The sequence below is a fragment of the Carassius gibelio genome, chromosome B12, assembly GCF_023724105.1.
Source record: "Carassius gibelio isolate Cgi1373 ecotype wild population from Czech Republic chromosome B12, carGib1.2-hapl.c, whole genome shotgun sequence".
Taxonomy (NCBI): Eukaryota; Metazoa; Chordata; class Actinopteri; order Cypriniformes; family Cyprinidae; genus Carassius; species Carassius gibelio.
The window spans coordinates 5,394,818-5,415,901 of NC_068407.1; the positions used below are offsets into that span (position 1 = coordinate 5,394,818).

General features: G+C 37.6%; 2 protein-coding genes across 12 annotated transcripts in view; one reads left to right on the forward strand and one right to left on the reverse strand.

The window, feature by feature from the left end:
- aatkb (apoptosis-associated tyrosine kinase b) overlaps positions 1-8,606 on the forward strand; it is a 47,191-nt gene extending 38,585 nt beyond the window's left edge. For all 4 annotated transcript variants that reach the window (XM_052570344.1, XM_052570345.1, XM_052570348.1 and 1 more), the window contains 8 exons: positions 261-394; positions 959-1,043; positions 1,233-1,354; positions 1,568-1,717; positions 2,175-5,631; positions 5,731-5,875; positions 5,964-6,173; positions 6,742-8,606. In XM_052570344.1, coding sequence (XP_052426304.1) covers positions 261-394; positions 959-1,043; positions 1,233-1,354; positions 1,568-1,717; positions 2,175-5,631; positions 5,731-5,875; positions 5,964-6,173; positions 6,742-6,770 — 4,332 coding nt within the window. In that variant the 3' untranslated portion in view covers positions 6,771-8,606. The remainder of the gene's footprint in view (positions 1-260; positions 395-958; positions 1,044-1,232; positions 1,355-1,567; positions 1,718-2,174; positions 5,632-5,730; positions 5,876-5,963; positions 6,174-6,741) is intronic.
- Positions 8,607-8,775: 169 nt separating this feature from the next.
- Positions 8,776-21,084, reverse strand: part of baiap2b (BAR/IMD domain containing adaptor protein 2b) — a 48,881-nt gene continuing 36,572 nt past the window's right edge. For 4 of the 8 annotated variants that reach the window (XM_052570402.1, XM_052570401.1, XM_052570397.1 and 1 more), the window contains 7 exons: positions 19,697-19,936; positions 18,739-18,925; positions 17,894-18,095; positions 17,710-17,778; positions 17,030-17,192; positions 16,017-16,054; positions 11,742-14,418 (listed from right to left, as the gene is read on the reverse strand). In XM_052570402.1, the coding sequence (XP_052426362.1) occupies positions 14,388-14,418; positions 16,017-16,054; positions 17,030-17,192; positions 17,710-17,778; positions 17,894-18,095; positions 18,739-18,925; positions 19,697-19,936 (930 nt within the window). In that variant the 3' untranslated portion in view covers positions 11,742-14,387. Of the gene's footprint in view, positions 10,391-11,099; positions 11,128-11,741; positions 14,419-15,761; positions 15,814-16,016; positions 16,055-17,029; positions 17,193-17,709; positions 17,779-17,893; positions 18,096-18,738; positions 18,926-19,696; positions 19,937-21,084 lie in introns of those variants that run through there. The other 4 variants (XR_008156169.1, XM_052570400.1, XM_052570399.1 and 1 more) reach the window with 4 other exon arrangements.

A 21,084-nucleotide genomic window follows, 5' to 3' on the forward strand; every position in this document is an offset into this window, starting at 1 on the left:
GATAGTGTGCTTCTTTATTTCATATCATGCTTCTCCTGTTATTGACTACCTAGGTCAAATGTGCAACAGCACGTTTTTTGAAACAGAACTGCCCTTAGCAACAACATCAAACAGCTGTCCTCATGATGTCTTGATATATAGCGCCCCCCAATGGTTAGCTGAGGAAAATCTCGCACACTCTTGATGTTCATGCATACTTATTTGAATTTACGCCTTACCTTTGTGTTTTAGCATGTGTTTTATGTGTTCCATGTCAACAGGGTGATGTTAAAGGTTACCTGCGCAGCTGCTGGGCAACAGATTCCATGACCCCTGACCCCTTAATACTTCAGAGGATGGCATGTGAGATCACTTCAGGCCTGCTTCACCTTCACAAAAACAACTTCACCCATAGGTCAGCCAACATTTTAATGCACAAATCTATGTTTATAGAATCTGAATTCGTAGAACCAAAATAAAATAGTTATCTTTTTGTTGTTGTTGTTTGTCATTCTCAAATTGACTACTGGAAAACTGCAAACAGATTTAACAGTATGAGCATGAAGCTAATGGGTGTGAATATCTGCATTGCCTGTTTCCTGTCTCATGGTTTCTCCCTGCAACAATCTCCTGATGCTGCCTGAGTGTTTTTACTCCACTCCAGCATCAGTGATTTTGTTGCCGGGGGTCACCACACATCTACAAGCAACTTCAACATGTCCTTGCCAAAATGCTTTGAACAGGTTCCTGAAGAATTATTTTTGGAAAGTAACATCACAATGCAGTAAAATGATGGCTATTTCTGGCATTGCATCTGTCATTCTTTGTAGCTGTATGTTAATTTTATGCATGCTTGCAGTTTTGTAAATGACATCCAGTTATGTTTGAGCCAGCAATATGAAATCATTTAAGCCATGTCCTATTTTCAGGAGGTGCTTATCATTTATTTATTTATTTTTGGTGCTCTGATTTTCTGCAGTGATCTGGCTTTAAGAAACTGCCTGCTAACCTCAGACATAAAAGTTAAGATTGGAGACTATGGACTAGCACACAACAAGTACAAGGTGTGTACACTTAAATCTATAAATTTTTATCTACCAAAATGTATCTATAAAATATCTAATTATGAATAGTAATACTAACCTGAATTTTATATTACACTACATTTATTTAGTAGTTGCATTAGTGCTTTTTTATTCAAACTGTGGTGAGTGTATTTCATTAACTTGTATTTCACGTCTGTTCATCCCCAGGATGACTACTTTGTGACAACAGATCAGACCTGGGTTCCCTTACGCTGGATTGCCCCTGAACTAGTTGATGAAGTTCACGGTAACTTACTGGTGGTGGACCAAACCAAGGAAAGCAACATCTGGTAAGTACCTTCAAAAGAGGCTACAGCACAGAGCAAATTCTTGCATCTGTAGAACATAAATCTAGTGTTGAATTTAGGCCTTTATTTGGCAGTTTAAGGAAAAACATACCTCCTCCTAAATAAATAACCTTTATCATAGATATCAAGTCATTATTGATGGATGCATTAATTGATGTAAGTTACCAAAATACTTTGTTTCTCTCTGTACATAAGGTCACTCGGAGTAACAATCTGGGAGCTGTTTGAGTTGGGGAATCAGCCGTACCGCCATTATTCAGACAGACAGGTTCTCAGCTATGCTGTAAAGGACCAGCAATTGAAGCTGCCCAAGCCACTTCTTAAGTACCATCTTTCTGACCGCTGGTGGGTGTCTAATAAACTTCTTACTCCTTTTATTAACCATTACCGAGACACAGAGTCTTGAATTTTCATTCTGCTAGAGCCTTTAAGTTTTCTCCCTACACTTTTCAAGTCATTGCCTTTAAAACTTTTTTTAATTTTATTGTTTAGATAGTTTGGCCATAACACAATGTAGCTGTATTTTTGTGTAGATTTCCAGTTAAGATTTTAAAAAAATCCATGAAACTAAATAAATGTACTCTAGGTCCAACACTGCATTAGATGTTAAGATATTATATTATTTATAGATTAATCTCAATCTGTAAAATCTAATCTATAAAAAATCTTAATATTATATGCAGTGTTACTTCTCAAGTAAATGTAAATGTTATAAATATGTTTAGATTTTCTTCTGAAAAATAGATCTAAAAAACGTTTTTGTTTTTTTCATGCTTTTCATGTTTTTTTTCTGTATCACCAGGTATGAAGTAATGCAGTTCTGTTGGCTTCAGCCTGATCAGAGGCCCAATGCGGAAGAAGTTCATCTGCTGCTTAGTTACCTATGTGCCAAAGGAGCCAATGAGGCAGAGGAAGACTTTGAGAGACGCTGGAACTCCATGAGGCCAAATACAAGCCATGCTAATGTCCATGGAGCCGGTGCACTAGCAATCGACATGCCCATGTCATCCACCACTTCCTCATTCCCCCTACTGGAACAGTTCCCCACTGGAGATGGCTACCATTCCGAATCTGGAGATGACATCTTAACGGTTACTGAAACCAGCCATGGACTCAACTTTGAGTACAAGTGGGAGCAGGCACGGCCTGAACAACACTACCATTCTTCATCCACCTCAGGCACTTTGGGTAGTCCCCATTGTCAGGAAGTCTACTACCCTCCAGGTGGAATAGTGGGGGGCTGTGCTGTTGAAGGACTCACCCTAGGGGTTTCTCCTTCGTATTATGAGTCCAAACAAATACACACCCCTGGTGTGGTACCAGTCCTAAGTGCTCACAGTCCATCATTGAGTAATGAGTACTACATTCGCATTGAGGAGCCAGTACAAAGCAATATTGATATGAACTTCACCCTGTGTGCTTACAGCCCAGAGTTTGGGGGCAGCAATGGAAGCTTTCTAACAGGTAGTGGAGACTCTAGGGAGTGTATGAACTGTCCCCCTAAAGCTAAACCTGACATTTATTGGTCAGCGGATATCCACAAAAGCAGTGCCTATGATTCCGACACCAGTCCTGCTATTTCTCTAACTATGGAGCCTCTTTTGGGCCATGGTAGCCCTCTTAGAGCATGGGAGTCTGGTCACTATGTCTCATACAAAGACAGGGACGGAGGTTACTACTATGAACCATCACCTCCTAAGATCATGGACCACTACCTGATACGAGACCCAACAGAGCCTCCACAAGAGAGCTGGGGGTCTCGAAGCTTAAGACAGGCACTTGGGGAACTGGAGGAGCCTTTAGGTGTCTCACCATCACTTGGAAGTCCTCCACAAGGCTATGCTGATCCTTACTTGGAGAACATTCAAGGCTCCATTATAGGAAAGAACGTTACAGGAGGATATTATGATATGATGGGCCCTTTGAGGAAGACTATGCCAGGTAGCCACTCAGTTTGTATTGACGTTGCATCAGGTGGAGCTATATTTGTAGGACGAGATGACAGCGACTCTGAGGAAGAGGAAGACATCTTTGTGGAAAGGAGAGCAAGAAGCTGGTCCACCAGCAATGCAGCAAATACAAACACAAGGACCTTGCGTCAAAGGCAGGGGTCTTGTATCCAAGATTCATATGCAGATTTCCACTACACTATGCCGATGACTGACGTTGAAGATACATGGCCAGAAGAGCAGATCCTGCCATACCATATGGCCAAACCGGTTGACTACTTAGAGGCAACAGTCAAAAGCAACACTTGCCTGGTGCATGGAAGACATGTGCCTTCAAACCCTTCACCCGAGTGTAGCTCATATATCCATATGTGTCATGAACCCAGAGAAGCTGAAGTATATCCTGTGCCATGTTGTCAAGCTTTGAGCAGTTCACATTTTGTAGATCCTCTAACAGGAACACTTGTGAGGAACTGCTTCATGATTGACTGTATTCCAGGGAAACCCATGACATTGCCCAAAAAAGACCAACATCTAGGTGCTGGACATATAGTTTCCAAAATAGAGCCATCAAGGGAAGGTGCCAAACAGTTTGATGTGTCACAGCAGTATGTGGATATTGCGGTAAGAGAAATAAACTTGAAGCAAGAAAAAGCTTTGCATGAAGATGCATCTCTAATGGATCCCAAAACTGAAATTATTGCCATCACTCCACAATTGGAGAAATCCCAAGCAGAGTTACCCAAATCAGAGCCAGAGTCAGACTTAAGCAAGACAGCGGACAGTGGTGTGGACCATGGACGCTCTAGTATCAGTCTGGTGGAGATTGATGACTGCAGCGATGATGACATCACTGATGTAACCTCAGGGATTTTTGGTGACTTTACCATTGAAGTAGAAACTGTTGACTACATCAATCCAACATTCAAGACATTACAAAAGCAGGTGGGTACTCCAGACTCCATGGACTCCATTGACATACCATCTACAGCATGTTCCAGCGAGACACTCAGTCCTGCCTTCATCCATCCGTCAAGCTCACCAAAGACAGTGGACAGTGGATATGACACCGAAAACAATGAATCTCCAGAGTTTGTCCAAAAGGAGCCCCATGAGCTACAAGATTCTAAGGTTTTCATCCAACCCTTGGGAAAAGTAACATCTGGGTCTAACTTTGAACAAGAGATCATAAGGGCAGAGGATGAGAAGCTAGAGGACAACGTTGATACTGTAATGGCACTGACAACATCTGAAAGCAGTGATGGAGAGTTGAAAGCGCTGAGTGATAAAACTCCATACAGAGATTCGGCCTACTTCTCTGACTATGATGCCGGGAAAGATAAAGAAAGCGAAGAGGACATCAATGAATTTGAAGATCAGAAAGATGGAATTGAGGAAATTATAGATAAAGAGGAGCTACTTCCTTCAAAAAAGGAGGCAGATGAAGATGAATATCTTTTGCCATGTACAAAGGAAAGTGAAAAAACGCCTGAAAACTCTCATGATGTGACTTCAGTTGTTCCATCAAAGATCATTGAAGGTTGTGACACAATCAGTAGTGTGTCTCTCTCATCTCCTGATATTGAAGTGTCTACCATAAAAGATCATTTTGGTGATGATGAAAATCTTGCTGTAGATTCAGATCTTTCTGCAGAGCTTGTACCATCGGAATCTGAAGGATCTAATTCAGATGCTTTGCTTGGTCCTGATGTAAAGCAAGAGGAATCTTTCAAACAAGTATACAGTGAAGACAGACTGTCTCTCGAACAAGTCACTTCTGAGGGTGATGTTGCAAACACCAATATTTCAGAGGTCCTTATTGATGATAATGCAGAAGGCATAGTCACAGATGTGAGCTTTATCATGTACAAAGAGGAACTAACATCACAGAAGGAAACAGCAGAAACGAACAGTTCTCTTACACATGAGGAACTGGAATACAGGAATAAGGTCTATGAAAAAGGAGGACGCAAAAGAAGCTCCACGCGTTCTGGCTCTCCTCCTCCTCCACAAGAAGGACGGGTATCTCCCACAGATGGAGAGGAGGCAGATGAGGAAGATGGTGACTCTGAGGATAGCGATGAGTCCGATGAGGAGCTCCGCACTTACAGTATCCAGGAACAGAGCGAAGAGAGCGAGGATGAGATCTTGACCGTACCTATCATTGTGAGCGACTGCAGTGATGCACACAAACTCAGAAGTCTCCTTAAGATACCAACGCTGCTCAGTGATACACTGTCTGATGAAATGGAGAACAAAAAGAAAGTGGTTTCTTTCTTCGATGACGTCACTGTCTTTCTGTTTGACCAGGTATTTGTTGTCCAATTATTTCAAGAGGCTTTCAATGATATATTGAATCTCATTTGAGTAATGTTGAAGTTTAATATACAATTATGTCAACCCCACCAGGAAAGCCCAACCAGAGAGCTGGCAGATCAAAGTTTTCACTTGGATGGAGAGTCAAGCAAACCGAGTGCAAAGGGTAAAGCACAAAACCAGCAGGAAAAGATCAATGCCTCTGATGAGTCTTCTGATGGAAACATCTCAGAAGAGAGTAAGATACTTTTTCCCTTTTTTTGGCCATTTTCAAGATTTTATTTTTACAATAATTATGTACCGTCCTGCTTTCTCTTTGATCTAAGGTGCAGGGTTTGAATGGGAAGATGATTTCTCATTGTTGCCCCTTCCCACATCTTCTGAGGGGTCTCCACCGGACATCACTCCAAAGCTGAGCCTAACTAGTGGCAGTACTAAACCTGTGGCACAGGTCTCCCGTTTTACCGTTTCTCCATCCAGTGTGTCACGTTTCTCCATCACACATGTCTCGGATTCAGATATGGATTCTGCAGGAGGTGAGATAGCACGTTTTATTTTTTATATTTTTAAGTTGCGAGCCAGTTACCACCATTTTTTTAATCATCATTTTCACAAAATTTTCATGGTCCCTAGAATATTTTGTTGTATGAATCTGGACATGCGATATATAAAGTATATTTTGTCAAAGACTATGTATGTTAGCTTACAGATGCGAGAACAATGCTTCTGTTGCTTGTTTCTTCTTCTTCACTTGCTTTTGCATCTAGAGAGTCTGTACTATTTCAGAAGATGCACAATAGCGCCCCCTAATGTATATCAGTGAAAACATGGGATTGCCAGAACTTTCTGTCAATGGTTCAATTGCATGACTCAAAAACAAGCTCAGATGAAAATGTACAAAAATTTATGTTAGTTTGAAGTTCATTATGTGCTGACTTTTATCACGCATACTATTTCACATTATATTGTCTTTGAACGGATTTGTTCTACAGAAAAAAAAATAAAAAAATTCTTTTCCAAATACTTACTTTCCAAAGTGATAATTTGCATGTTAATTAAACATAAATCTAATATAAATGTAATGATTTTTCCTCTGTTTTAAAGGGAGCAGTGAAGATGGGGAAAAAGAGTGAATCACCATACTACTGCCAACACAGAGCAGCACTGACAGACACTTATTTATTTTTGTTTTATTTTTTTATTGAGGAGATCACAGTAAGAAGGTTGTTTTGATCTCTTTGGAAACCCTTTTGGATCCCATCAAAGACAGTGCCTCTTAATGAAAGCAAACACTTCAGAGGTGCCCTTTCGAAAGGGCCCTAGAAGAAAAAAAAAATATGTGGGAATGACTAAAACATAATCGGAACACAAACTAAAATTTTGCGTATTATAAATGAAACAGTTTGGATGGATCTGCTTAGTTATATGGACCTACTGGAAACTGACTGTGACTGTTTACAACATCAGATACTGTATTTTTGGAAAGTGTTAAAAAGGTATCACTGCATCAAAAACTGAATGAGCGAAATGTAACAAAACTAAATTGAACTGATTTTTACTGTGAAATATCAATGCAGTGTTGTTCGTCTATAAAAGGAGCAGTTTTAAAAAGGAGAGGTTAAGTGTTTTTATTAGTTCACGACACACAGCTGCCTTGTGTTTGTCACCTGCCTGAGAGTAGCATTGTGTTATGGTGACACGGCATTCTGAAACCACTTTTATGATTTTATTAATAATTACACTAGTACTATAATTATCGATTCTCTTTCTTCATGATTTGAATGCTTAGTGTTTTAGATCATTTTGTTATTTATTTACTTATTCAGTGCTTCGATTTAAATATGTTTGCACATACGGCAAATGATTTGTCATTTTTTACTATTTCCCTGTTCATAGCAGAAATCCTGTTTCACAGTTTGACTTTGAATATCTGCAGTTAAATCCATAAAATAACAAAAAAAATCTTCTTTTTAAAAAAAAATAGTATAGTTTTAACATGCAGTAGAAAAGTAGAAAAACGAAATAAATATTAAATCATATGTAATTGACAAACTATTATGTAAAGGAGGATTTGATGATTTGACATGTGTTTAATGATGTATTTAGGGTGACTACTGGTGAAGAAGGACACTTAAACTCAAGCATCATCATTAATATATTTTAACCATTTGGATCATATTATAGAAAATGATTACAAATGATCAGAAAGTGTTCCACTTTACCCGTATTCACCCTATTAATGATGCTGTACATGCTTTCTACCTATTAAGATTGAAGCCAGGTTGTATTATGATCAGGGTGTTAATCATATACTTAGTGTTATTTATTAGTCAACATGTTTTATATTTCCTTGAACTTTGAAGAACAGATCAATGCTTTTCAGCATTGGGAGCTGCAACGTGTCATGTCTAGTTTTTGGACTTTGTATGATATTGTGGGGTTTTTTTCTCATATGGTTGGGAAATAACAAATTGGATATGGTCAAGGAGGATGAGCCTGCTGAACCGTGTACAGTACAGAGGGACTCGATGCTACCTGCATACTTCTGTGTGTACGACCAAGCATACATCTCAGTACACTACTCTCGATATGTTCTGTTCATTTGCCTGTGAAGGCGTTTATTCTATGTAATCACCTCACTTAGATTGAACTAGACAACAGTCTGTACTATTTTTGTATTTGATCCAACGATTTTAAACTGCTGAAAGATCAAATAGGCACTTGGGAGGTAAAGGGAAAAGATATGTTTTCTGCCAAAGAAATGGATCAGTCGATGTGGCACAAGCCGGATTTGCGTCCCGTAATTTATTCTGATTCAGAGCGGCAGATTCACAGATTTTTCTTGGGGAATTTGCCCTTAACGATGGTTTTGAGTCGCAGTATAATGTTAAGCGAGAGTGTATGTAATTCTGTTCCTCAAATGTGTCACAAATTTAGTGAGAAAAATAAAACGATTCTGTTTGACGGTTCTCTCTTGCCGTTTTTGTTGTTGTTTTACTGTATAACTTTAATTACAACACATTAAAAGCAGATTCAATATCATAAATGCTAGATGACAGTATAACTGTAATATGTTGATATTTCAGCAGGATAAATAAGATGCATACACAGGTAACCATCACTTTTATACAACTGGCTGCTTTATTAGTCTTTCTACACATATTATTTGTTTAATATGGCACATGCAAGGGCAAAAAATAAATGGAAGAAAATACACCTGGTGGATCTAATTCCGAAATGGGCTACAAAGTGGATCATACACATTCTTTGAACAGTCATACTCAATTTTTCAATTCTCACTCTGTTCACACACAATATTTACATCATATACATACAGTATAATCACTGTACAGTGCTCATAATCAGTGAGTATTGCATATTTTCATTTGGAAGTTACTCTGGAAAACTGGTGATGTTTGGTTAATACAACCCACTAGTGAACTAACTGATGTGGATTGGGCTAATGAGTTAACACTGGTGATACGTGTTACTGGATTGTGGCACGCACGTAGAAGAATGAGAGAAAGAATAAGTGAGAGTGAAGTTGTTTGTGTGGCAGTGTTGAAGGAATAAGTGTGGTTATTAAGAAAGTATGAATACTGACTGGATTTGTGTGGGCAGTTTAATCGAGGTACAAAATAGAGAGAGGAATCGCTTTAAGATCTATCCTCTTGGCCCTTTTAATGAGATCTTTAAGTTTTGGTAATGTATCAGCAAAAATGATATCAATAAGTGATATCTTGTTTACTACACTGGAAATGTGGCTAATAGTCACTATTACCATTTAGGAAAGGCTGCCAGTCTTGGCTGTTTGCTAATAAAAGTGCAGATTAAAATGTGTCAAATTTGAAATTTCACCGTTCGTTTTTAACAAATCACATCTTCATAAGTTAAGTATGTTAATAACACATTTTTTTTTCTGTGGACTACATAGTGAAATATTTTATCAGACTTTGCAAACCATTATTTTACCTTAAAATAAATACCCCAAAAGGAGAAAAAAGTAGGGTTATTGGAAGCCATATCACATAAGTAATTATTGACCAAAAATCATGATAGTGAAAAAATCTACTAAAATCTACAATCTTAGTACAATACTTAATATATAATATAAAATGTGTTTATATCAAGTGAAGAGGTGCATTTCTGTTCAAATAGAATTTCAGAACAAGTTGTTTCTCTTTTTTTGCTGGCTGAACCTTGATTCAAAGTGCAGCAGATCCTAAATAAATGTATTGAAGCAGGAGGGCAGCACATTTCTACAGAACCTTACATACATGTCTTAAATGAGACAAAAACACATAGAAAAGACTCATGTTTATATTTGGTCATTTGAGTAGTTTTCCTCAATGGACCAGACGTTTTTGAGGTCTTCTAAAAATCAAAAGATCTTACTAAATTTATTTACATTTGTATATTTTTATATACATACAAAAAAGGATAGATAGAATCAAGCTTATAAAATGGATCATCAGCTAGTAGCAATGGGAATACTTGAATGATCAGAAGCTCAGAGCATCGTCTTCTCTTGCTTTGACTGAGGACTGTGGGTAATTTCCTGAAAGAAGGTTCTGTACAGTAGCTCTAGTCCATGTAAGATGCAAACATGTGTTTGAAACGCTGATGTCCTAATACAGGAGTCGAGATACAAGGTCTTCGGTTATGATGAGTTTGGTTTTACTTGCTGTTGGAATTGTTTTGTCTTTGGCGAGATGAGAGCGCAAATGTGGTGAATTGGAGAGGATCCTTCATTCTAAAAATAAAAAATAAAAAAATAATTTGAAAACACAAACCATAACATCATATAATGGACAGACATGCTGTTCTTTCTAAGCATGCTATTACCAAAAATCTTGGACAATATAACATGCAGCATGAATTTTAAAGGTTCGAAGCCTAACCTTTGAGGGAATAAAAATGCAAGGGAATGGAAATTTAAGATTGCTCATGCTTTAAAATCAGTCGTGCTGATTGTAATTCAACTTCAGTCTCTTCTTTGTGTCATTTACGCATCCGTGGCTGCTCAAAAGATTCATTTCAGAGTCACTATATTGACAGTCATGTCAGGAAATGATCATATCATATTCTGCATTCAAATCCCAAATTGTACATGTAAATTGAATTCTTTAGAAAGCTGGAGCTTTATCAGACTGAGGAGGAAAGAACCCGAAACTGAATTAAAATCAAGCCTAGTTATAAGTTTGATGTGCAATACATGATATACAGAGACCCAAAAAGCATTTTGAACACTAATGACTAAATAATTGTATAACCATGAAGTATCACAATACATTTTATACCATATTTTTAGATATTTAAAACTAATAAACTACTCTTTGCTTTAGAAAAAAAAAAAAAAAACTACTTGCTTTGATATTCAATGATGTCAGAAGCATGCAATTTCCTTTCATTTCCCCCCAATACATTAAAATAAATGATCATGGAGTAAAAAGTTTACTCACTCAAAAGCGTTCAAATTCAGAAACCACACTGGAAAAAAGAAATTAGGTCAGGCCTGGAATTTGACTATTTTCCTTATTTAATGTAAAAAACTATACTATAAATGGTCGTATGAATTTTAAAAGGAAAAAAAATGGTAGCCACTTTCACAGAAAATGGTACAAAACGGTACAAGATAATCAACTTCAGAAGGACAAACCAAAAGAGAGCAACTTTTTACAGTCAATTGGAAATCAGTTCAGCAGATTGTCAAATTATGACAGTTGTTTTACAATTCCTCTCCCTAATTTTGTGTCCATGCACATTAAATATAAACAGTAAGAGTAGTATGTTAGTATGTTATTCTGAACATTTCATTGACGTATAACTCAAAACCTGTTTACCATGTTTTATAAGAGTAAAATATAGCACAGTGAAAGCTGCATTCTAAATACAGAATGTAATAGTGTGATATTTCAGATTGATAGTGCTTGCAGTGACCAATCTGAGCATCATGTCAACCACAAAAACTGCACAGATATTAAGATTTTAAAAAATCATCAGCTGACAATCAGATCAATTTAGAGACAAATGAATTAAATTGTTGACAATGTCATTTTCTATTCATGGCAATAACCATAAAGTCACAGAAAGGACTACACAACTTTAATCTGAAGAAATGTTTATTAATCTTTTCAAGAGTAGAAAGTCACATGGTCATTTAGCAACATTACACTGTTCTGCTGTCGCTCAAAATACATGCATATTGGAGTGTATATACTTTGCTGTACAATTATTGTACATTCTCTCCTTTTACGTACATCCAAAAAGTGGGCATTCGACATAAATATCATGACAGAGGTGGAGCTCTCTCGGAGCGTGGCAGCTGTATCATGGTCTTTACTCTAGTGCAGAAAGAAGAAACACTGGCACTGGCTTCCAGTCCTTGACACCTTACTGCTTTTGTCTCTAAATTCATCAAAACAGAGATGGTGAGTGTTGGCAGAGCTACAGCAAGACTTTAGTTTAGTTACACACAGAAAAGGACAAACGGTGTAAAAGCAAAAAAAAACTATAGCTGGAGGAGATACAGACAGACGCAAAGAACCTGGCAGGATCTTTGGTGGAGGAAAACATGGGAAAAGTGAAAGCAAGTCTACAATCTGCACGTCTCCACGAATACTTTGTGGTAATAATGAAGGTGCTTTTTATTTAATTGTGCATCACCTTCATGTACAACAATAAATCGACTTCTCAAGTACAATACAGAGAAAATATCGAGCAGTGCACCTTTAAACAATTACTAGACCAGACAAGCAATATGGTGTGTCTATCACATCAGAGAAACCTTCTCTCTTTTATAGCTTAATCATAAGCATTTTGTTTCTATGAAAAAGGTTCCCTTTCATTACAACACTGGAACTAAGACTTCAACTTTCACTCCTGTGAAAAAGGCTAAAAAACTCACACAAGTGGTGTGTAAGTGTATTATAAGCATCAAATATAATGTTTAAATTGATACTAAACTGAAAAGTATGGTATCAAATCTGATTATTGCTGTTTTTACATATGTTTCGAATCTAAAAGCTGTACTGTACACTGGGATCCGCAGGGATCTTGTTGAACCAAATGAAACAATGCATCCATGTCAAAGAAAAAGATCAGAAATACTCATGATTACAACTTAAAATTTGATTATCAGTTATAGTACTTACAAATATTGTGTGCTATGTACAAGGCACTGGATCACATGGATTATATTAATAATAAGACTTGGCACATCATTAATAGGGATGTATCGCTGAAACAATCGCAACACAAACATCAGTGCAGAAGAGGAAATAATGGATAGTTCGGATTCTAAAATCTGATTGGATGAGCTAAACATTCTACATGAATAAATTAGAGATGTTTCTTGGCAACAGTAGCTGGCCTAGACTAAAACTAGATTGTTCATTCCTTTCTGCTTTTACTCATATAAGCAATGAGCCGCTTGTTACCATGTGTTACAGTGATGTACTGTACCAAATCACTAACACACAGCTTCTCACTGCTTCACTCGTGGATGGTGGTGAGACATGGATATGTAGGTACCAGTTGTCTTTTCTTTCATGCATGAACCATGAATTCCAGAAACGACCCATTTTTGTCATTTATATTTAAAGTATTTGTTCCGATTCAACTTCTATGCTTTCAAACGCAATCTTCACTTGAGACTCAGGGAAGGTCAAGTGTGTACTGCACATCAGAATTGACCGTCCTAATCTACAACACTTGACACATTTAGAACACAGATACTTCATTGAAGGGACTCCAGGTGAGATATTAGGAGATCACGGAGACCCTTTTATAACAACGATATAAGCAATGAAATGGAAAAACACTGAACGTTTACATCAGTTTCATTCAATTGTACAATGTAAAAGGAATCATTAAAAACACCTGACTATATATATATATATATATATATATATATATATATATATAATTTATTTATTTTTTATTATTTTTTATGCAAATTTACCAACACAGAATATGGTCTTTCTCGGCCGAGTTTCATTATTAACAGTCGTTTATACTTGGATAAATCCACTGGAATTGTTACAAACAATAACTTTAATCATATTACCACATTGGTTTTCATTAAAGATTATTTGTTCAACAAAAAAATAGATATATATTTACTCGCCTTCATGTTGTTCCAAACCTAAACAACTTTTCTATCTTCCACAGAAACAAACAAAAAATAAATTATTATTTCTGAGCTGTTCTCTTCCCTCAAGTGAAAGTGAATGAGGATCAGTCGATGTCAAACTCCAAAATGACCAAAAAAACTAGAAGAAAACCTGGTTACCATTCACTTTCACTGCAAGGAGAAAAAAAAATACTTCTTCGATTTCATAAATATGTCTTTTTGTGTTCCATAAAAGAAAACATAATAAATCATGTAAACAACAGAATTTAAATTTTCATGTAAACTATTCCTTTAAATCCGTGGACCCCTGGATGCAAAATGTAATGCATTTATACATTGTTGACATGTACAGTACATGCATGAAAGACAGGCAAGAGATACATAAAGACAATTCAACATGTTTACTGAAGAAAGTTCAACATTCTCATGATGGGAGCGTATAATGAGGAAGGTCAACATGGAATACTCAGCATTCCGGTTCCGTTAGGCTGCTTCCAACTGGGATAAAATAAGGGAACTAGAAGGTGGGAAGGGTGGATCTAGATCCTCTTCCTCTGAGGGTGGAGTGAAGGGGGATGACAGGGGAGTGTGTGTGGACGGAGGGGAAGGTGGTGTCTCACACTGTCGAAATCAATTTGCCCTCCGCACTGTGGAACAAAGAGAGGGAGATGCTGCCAGGTTGGCTTTGGACACAGACACATTGAAGCACAAAGAGCATAAAGCACTGATGTTCAAGGAATAGTTCACCCATAAATGAAAATGGTCATCATTTACTTAAAAGTTCCTACTTCCAAGCATCTGTGACTCTTTATGTGGAACAGCAATGTACTGGTGCTCTTTTTTTTCCCAGATTAACTGAACGAGGACTGCAGCTTATAGGGCAAAGTCACCATGAAATAATAAAAATGAGTCCATACGATCCAATTCTGGATCCAGTTATGTCAACTTTGGGTGAGAAACAGATGGAAATTTACACTGTGCACTGATAAACTTTCCCTTCCGAGTTGAACTCAAGAACCAGATCAGTCAGATTCATTTAATAGGGGTCATGAGTTTTATGAATATAATAAATTTGTTTTTTGAACTTAAAAACCTTTTTTTTTTTTTTGTGGTCCATTGAAGGAATAAATTACATGTCCTTTGTTATGACATGAGAGTGAATAAAAGATTGTCTTTTAATTTTTGAGTGAACTATTCCTTTAATGTTACTGCTAATACTAATCTCCATTAATGTACATTACAAACAAGTGATGGGCTGCATTTCCTACAAGTCACGTGTGTGTGTGTGTGTGTGTGTGTGTGTGTGTGTGTGGTTCAGTAGTAAAATGTAAACAGTTCAAATATGTTGTCGTGTTCTAATCAATATAAGAAAAAGCTTTAAACCCAACCCATACACATGCATTGTGGAAATGGAAGCCCATTGTTCTAAATGCATCATGGGGGTCAAATCTAAATGGTGTGTACAGCAAGGTATAAAGTGAACTAGTATTGAAAATATTAGGGATAGCATGTGGAACACTGCTTCTCATGAATTTCCCTACAGAAATTAAAACTGTAACAAAAGACAAAAGACTAATTGACAAACACACATGGACAGGAAAAGCAAGAATGGAATGGTAACTTAAATGGAAAAATAAAATATTTTAAAATATTTAATATGTACCTACTTTAAATTGTGATGCTAAAGGAACTTGGAATAAAAGCTGGGGATGGTCTTCTCCATAGATTACCCAGAAGGGTTTATTTATTTATAAAAAAAATTATAGTGATGTCACACAAGGTGCTTTGTACAATACAAAAAAATAAGTTTATTCAAATTGATAAAGTATGGATACACCATGTTCAAGAGAGTAGGTATTTCATCTATGGGAAAAGACCAAAAACGACTGACTACAGCATATTATTGCAAGGTTTATGAAACCCATTTAAACAATCAGAGGTTTCTCCTTTGTTCAATATGGGTTTAGGTGCCGTTTGGTCACCCGCCCACCTTTTGTTTGGGCTAGACCTTCAGAAACGTCCGCTATGTTCGTCTGTTCCGGCTGCAGGTCAAGCAAACAAGATTTTTTTGCTTGCCATAATCAAAATTCAAAATATGTGGGATTTTATAATTCAAACAAAACCAGAGAAAAATAAGTAAAATAAAAAGAAAACAAAGACAGAACTTACAGACAAACTAAAATGCTTTTTTAAAATACTGTTTCTGTTCAGTTGGCATACGAGGAAGTCAAAATGTAGGTCTTACCTCGTTTGGAATCGCGACTCATACTCCTCCAACCCTTGCTGTAAAGAAAAAGAGAATATCTTTTAGACATCTAATTTTCCTTAAATGCCCAGTAGACGGCAGTAGAAGAATGCATAACACTTATGAACTGCAGTATTGATGATAGTTAATGCAGCTTTGCTGTAACAAGGAATAAAAAAGGAGGTCATTGAGTGCATCCAGAACCGGAACAATAGGAAGAACCAATTGAGCACTTATCTCTGGGAGAACAGAGAAACACAACAGACATACATGTCCTTTTTTTTCCCCAAGCAAAACTTAATTAATATTGAATGCACTAAGGAGGGGACCCGGGGGTAATGATGAGCATTGTTACATAACAAAGCCCTACTTCTGATGTATTTCGATCCTGCTCCAAAAGCATTTGCATGCTTTTTCATACATATTTAAGTCATTGCAAGGCATTGCAAGTATAATTATTTCAGTTAAGTGTAGTACACATACATGTTTTTCATTCAAACTATTCTCAAAAATAAACAATGGTTTTAAATGCCAAAGACAAACACTAGATTTTTTTGTTTATAACACCATGCCAGCTATTTTCCATAACTAAACTAATAAATTTGAAGAATAGTTTAAATGTTCTAAGGCTGCTGTATGTAAATGTCTCAAAATGTCCTTTCAAAGGGAAGTTTAATCAAACAGGGCAGGTCTTCTCTAATGTGGGCTCAGGCTGCTAAAATAAGACATGGTCACAGGTGGAAACTGGGTAATGTCCTGGAACGTCCTCTATGCGGTTAGCTGGAGATTGGGCTGTATTAATCGAAGTGTCACCCCGCTATATTTTAGCATGTCTGATAAATGTCTACATAAGGTGATTAATGCTTCAATACCATTAACATTTTTATAGAAAGCTATACTAATATCTCCATACATCTATCAAGGTTAATCATTTTGTATTGGAGGTAGAATGACACTGCAATTAAGAATAGGCAGGATGTGTGTGTGTGTGTGTGTGTGTGTGTATAGCCTACTTGTGAGAATCCTGGCATTGCCATGCTGTATGGTCTCTGTCGGCTGTGTGGTGTGCTCTGCTGCTGGGTGAGGAAGCGTGTGGGCATGCCATAATCAGGTGTCGGCAACGCCATCTCTCTCTCCAGAAGATTTCCTGTGCTGCTGCTCCTCGTATGCTGCAAACTTCAAACACACACATATATATGCATTGTTAGTTAACGTGATTTCATTTCTGCAATGTGACATTTCTGAAAAATGTTTGACTATATTTTATTGATTGGGAGTGACTGGATCAAGAAAGCGGGTGTTGTGTACTCGAATAGAGCCAAATGTGATGCACGATTGCTAAAATTTGACCTAAATAGCTAATCTTAGCATTATGATAATGTTATTAAAAAGGAAAATTGTATCAGAGGAAGAGCAAGGCATTTTATTTAGAATTAAAGGTTACAAAGGCTTTTCTCTTTGGAGTAACATGCACTGATGAATCAGTCACAAAAAGACTATGAATGTGCATGAATAAAGTAAACAAGGTCTGGTTTGACTGGTCATGTCAACAGTCAAGCCTTTCTCAGTTGCATGCTTTATGGTGTTATGCAGCTCATGACGTAGTTCTCTAATTGCATTTCATAGGTTGTGCCAGCATGATATTAAATGGCATTTAAACATTGAAAGGGCTTTAATATTCAGTCAGACTCACCTGACGTGGAGTTTATTGCTGTCTGGCTCAGGAATCACACGGGTATAGGAGAACGGGAACCAGCCTCTCCTGATAGGACACATACAACATGGAATCTGAAGCAGTTTCTCTGGTTCATCAAATCCTTACATTTTTCTGTATGCATGAGCAAATTTTATTGTGAAGTTAACCACAAGACACATACATTCTGTTTTTCTCGTTTTCGCCGTAGTGCCAGCCGTCCCGGGCTTCAGGCACCAACAGTGTAATGATGTCTCCTTCCATAAAGCTGAGGAGTGTGCTGTTGTCCCCGGCGGCGTGAGAGAAGAGGGCCTGAACACGTGTCCGTCCATTTCTCTCCAACCCAGCTGCCATCGAGCTAGACCTGGGGAGGGTCTGTGTCTCTGCTGGGGTCAGAGATTAGAAAACCACACTGAGCTATATTTATATATAGAATTATGACAGAAAAATGACATACATTTCCTTCAAAACATATCGTACAATCCAATAAATTAAAAATGAACTATTTAACCCTAACATTTATGTATATATTTGTTGTATTTTGGGATTTAGAATATTTGTTTTAACATAATAATGTCAAACTATTGGAATTAGTTTAGGACTACTTGAGTTGCCTTACAAGATTTCATTGCAGCTCAGTAGGTTTAGTAAAATCTTTTCAAATTCCACTTAAAGGCTGTGAATGCCGCTTATTTGGCGCTTCTTAAAAATACTTGCCTCAAAGAGAAACTATACCCTTCACCTATTTTCTATCAATTTTTAATGCTGTCCTCTCTATTCCCTCCTGCTCTGCCCTGTTTTCATTTCCAGCAGTGTTTGCCCTGTTATTGTCCACTCACTTCTTTCTCAAGGAGGAGAGTGAGAGAGAAACGCACGGGTGCGCAGACACTGACACAGCTATATATACAGACGGCAGATTATTAAGTCTTATAGAGATTCTGGGTTCTGAATAAACAGCACTGAAATCTTCCATATGTCATGATCAGAGAGTTACTGTTTGCATAGTTGAGGGTAAGTCTATTAACTTACCCAAAGTATTCTTGGGCTTTACAGGTGCAACCTTGCGGACAGGTAGGGTGTTGGAGAAGGTCTCTCCACCCTGTCTGTGGGCCGGTTTCTCATGTGCGGCTCTGGTCTCCATCCAGCGTTGGTAGTCTTCTCCCACATGGACCCCTGAGCCATTCACAATGGGAACACCTTCTACTCCCATCATCCTCTGCAAGATAAAATTCACATTTTTAGGAACAATTAAGAAACCTAGTTTCCATGTATACTTGAATACATGCATTTGAAATGAATTTGAAATAAAAAAAATACCATCAAGCATTAGTCACACTCCCGAAATGACATTTGAATGAATGTCCTTCATTATAAGATGCAGTTTTAACCATCTGTGACTTGATATAGTTAGAAACGTTAAAATCTCTTGCATGTAAATCAGAGATTTGGTCTTATGCAGATGCAAACACAATGACAAAGAAAACTTGCAGTTATGCCGCCTGCCACTTTAAATGCTCAAGCTCTTTAAAACAGAATGGATTCTCATTGGCTGTCAATATTCGTATAATTTATTATTAGTTGGGAAAATTTTTTTTTTGAAAACAGTTCCAATGATATTGTTCCTGTTATAATTAGGTTGTGGTTTGGACTAATATTCTGTTAAATGCAGAATAATTGTTACTGCACTGTGATAAACTGTAAACTAAAGAGAGCTGTAAGTGCCAGCAGGTTTATGATTATTCTTTTCACAGCATGGTGGTCATTATGGAACTGTATTTTAATGACTTTATATCCATCTATACTAATTTTGAACTCTCTCATTCCTATGGCCGTGAGTGTTCCCCCTACTTTACAAAAACCCACAGGATGCAATTATACAAATCATTAATGCAACCATTTACAAATGATCTTGCTGCAGTTAAGACACTATTATTTTGTGGCTTTCATTTTTTATTATTTTTTTGGTCGGACTGGGATTCTAACTCACTGTCTGTTGGTTCCCCATGAGAGCTGCCAGCTCAGGTGGCACAGGAAGTGGCTTGGCCCCAGGGATGGGGTCTGAGATGGTCAGGCTAGATTTAGAGGTGTGGTGGACACTGGGTCCCAGCGTCCCCGTGGCTCCTGAGCCCATCTGCTGAGCTAGAAGCATTGCCCGCTCTGGGAGTTTATTTGGGTCGGCACACGCTTGTTGCCACAAAGGGATCTTTTGCGTCAGCAAGTCTCTGCCCTAAAAACAAACAAACAGCACCACAACTAGTATTAGCAGCCAGCAAAAATGAGGCAAGCTTTACACACCTGCGAGGGAATAATTTAGATCAGTCAAAAAAAAAACATGGCAAATCAAGAATACCAGACCAAATTCAGACTCTCTCTGTGACTATAAAGCTGAGGTTTCAGGGGTGAGCTCTTCAGTTGATGGACTGATAGGGAGAGGGAATGCGGTCAAGTGTGATAAAGTGATCCCTTCTCACCTCGCTTACTTCTGAAGTTCTGAGACATCCCTCTCTATCCTGACAACCCTTCCCTTCCCTGAAGCCTGAAATAGCCTCATTACACTGCCCTATGCACAGGCAGTGAGCCTGGTTGAGCTCTACGACCAGTAAGAGAGACTAGGATCGCCTGGAGACCTCTGAATGTAGAGCACAGGAATTGCAACTTTATCTTTGGGCTCTTTTCTGTAATTCAGATCATCTGTTTGAGCAGTACATGGATGCTTATTCAAAAGACTGAAGAGCCAAATTTCAAAGTTAATAGACAATCTAACGTGTTGCAACAATTTAGTTGTTTTTATTTAAAGGGATAGTTCACCCAAAACTAGCACTAAAGGTTACACTAAAAACCTACCTGAATCCACCAAATTTTGGTAAGGTGCAAAGTTTCTTTAACATGAGTGTGGTAAATGTCTTCTAAATGCCTACAACCTTGTAACATGTCAAAATCTATTTTTCTTCTTTCTCTTTTACTCTGTACTCATACAGTAATACCTCCGTAGTCTGTTTTTGGCTGGCACAGGTCAGTACTACTGAGCCCCTATGGTCCTTTTCTAAGTCACAACCACATACCACCCTACCCAAAGCAATTATCGCCTGCCTGCCGGTCTGAGCACCTGCAGACTGAGTCACGACCTCATCGGGTTCATAAAAGCAAAAACGCTAACACTCTTCAGGAGTGCAAACTGGCAAATCTTAGTCACGGTGAAATTAAAATGAACAGTTCTTGTTTTTATGAATATTGAAGTGTTTATTACAAATGAAATATCCGTGTACATATTTTTTTAAATATGAAATTAACTGCAATGGAAAAAGAAAAGATGATTCATCAGGACTTTATGCTGATCCAATAGTTTAAGAGAGTAGAAGGACAGATCATGTGTAT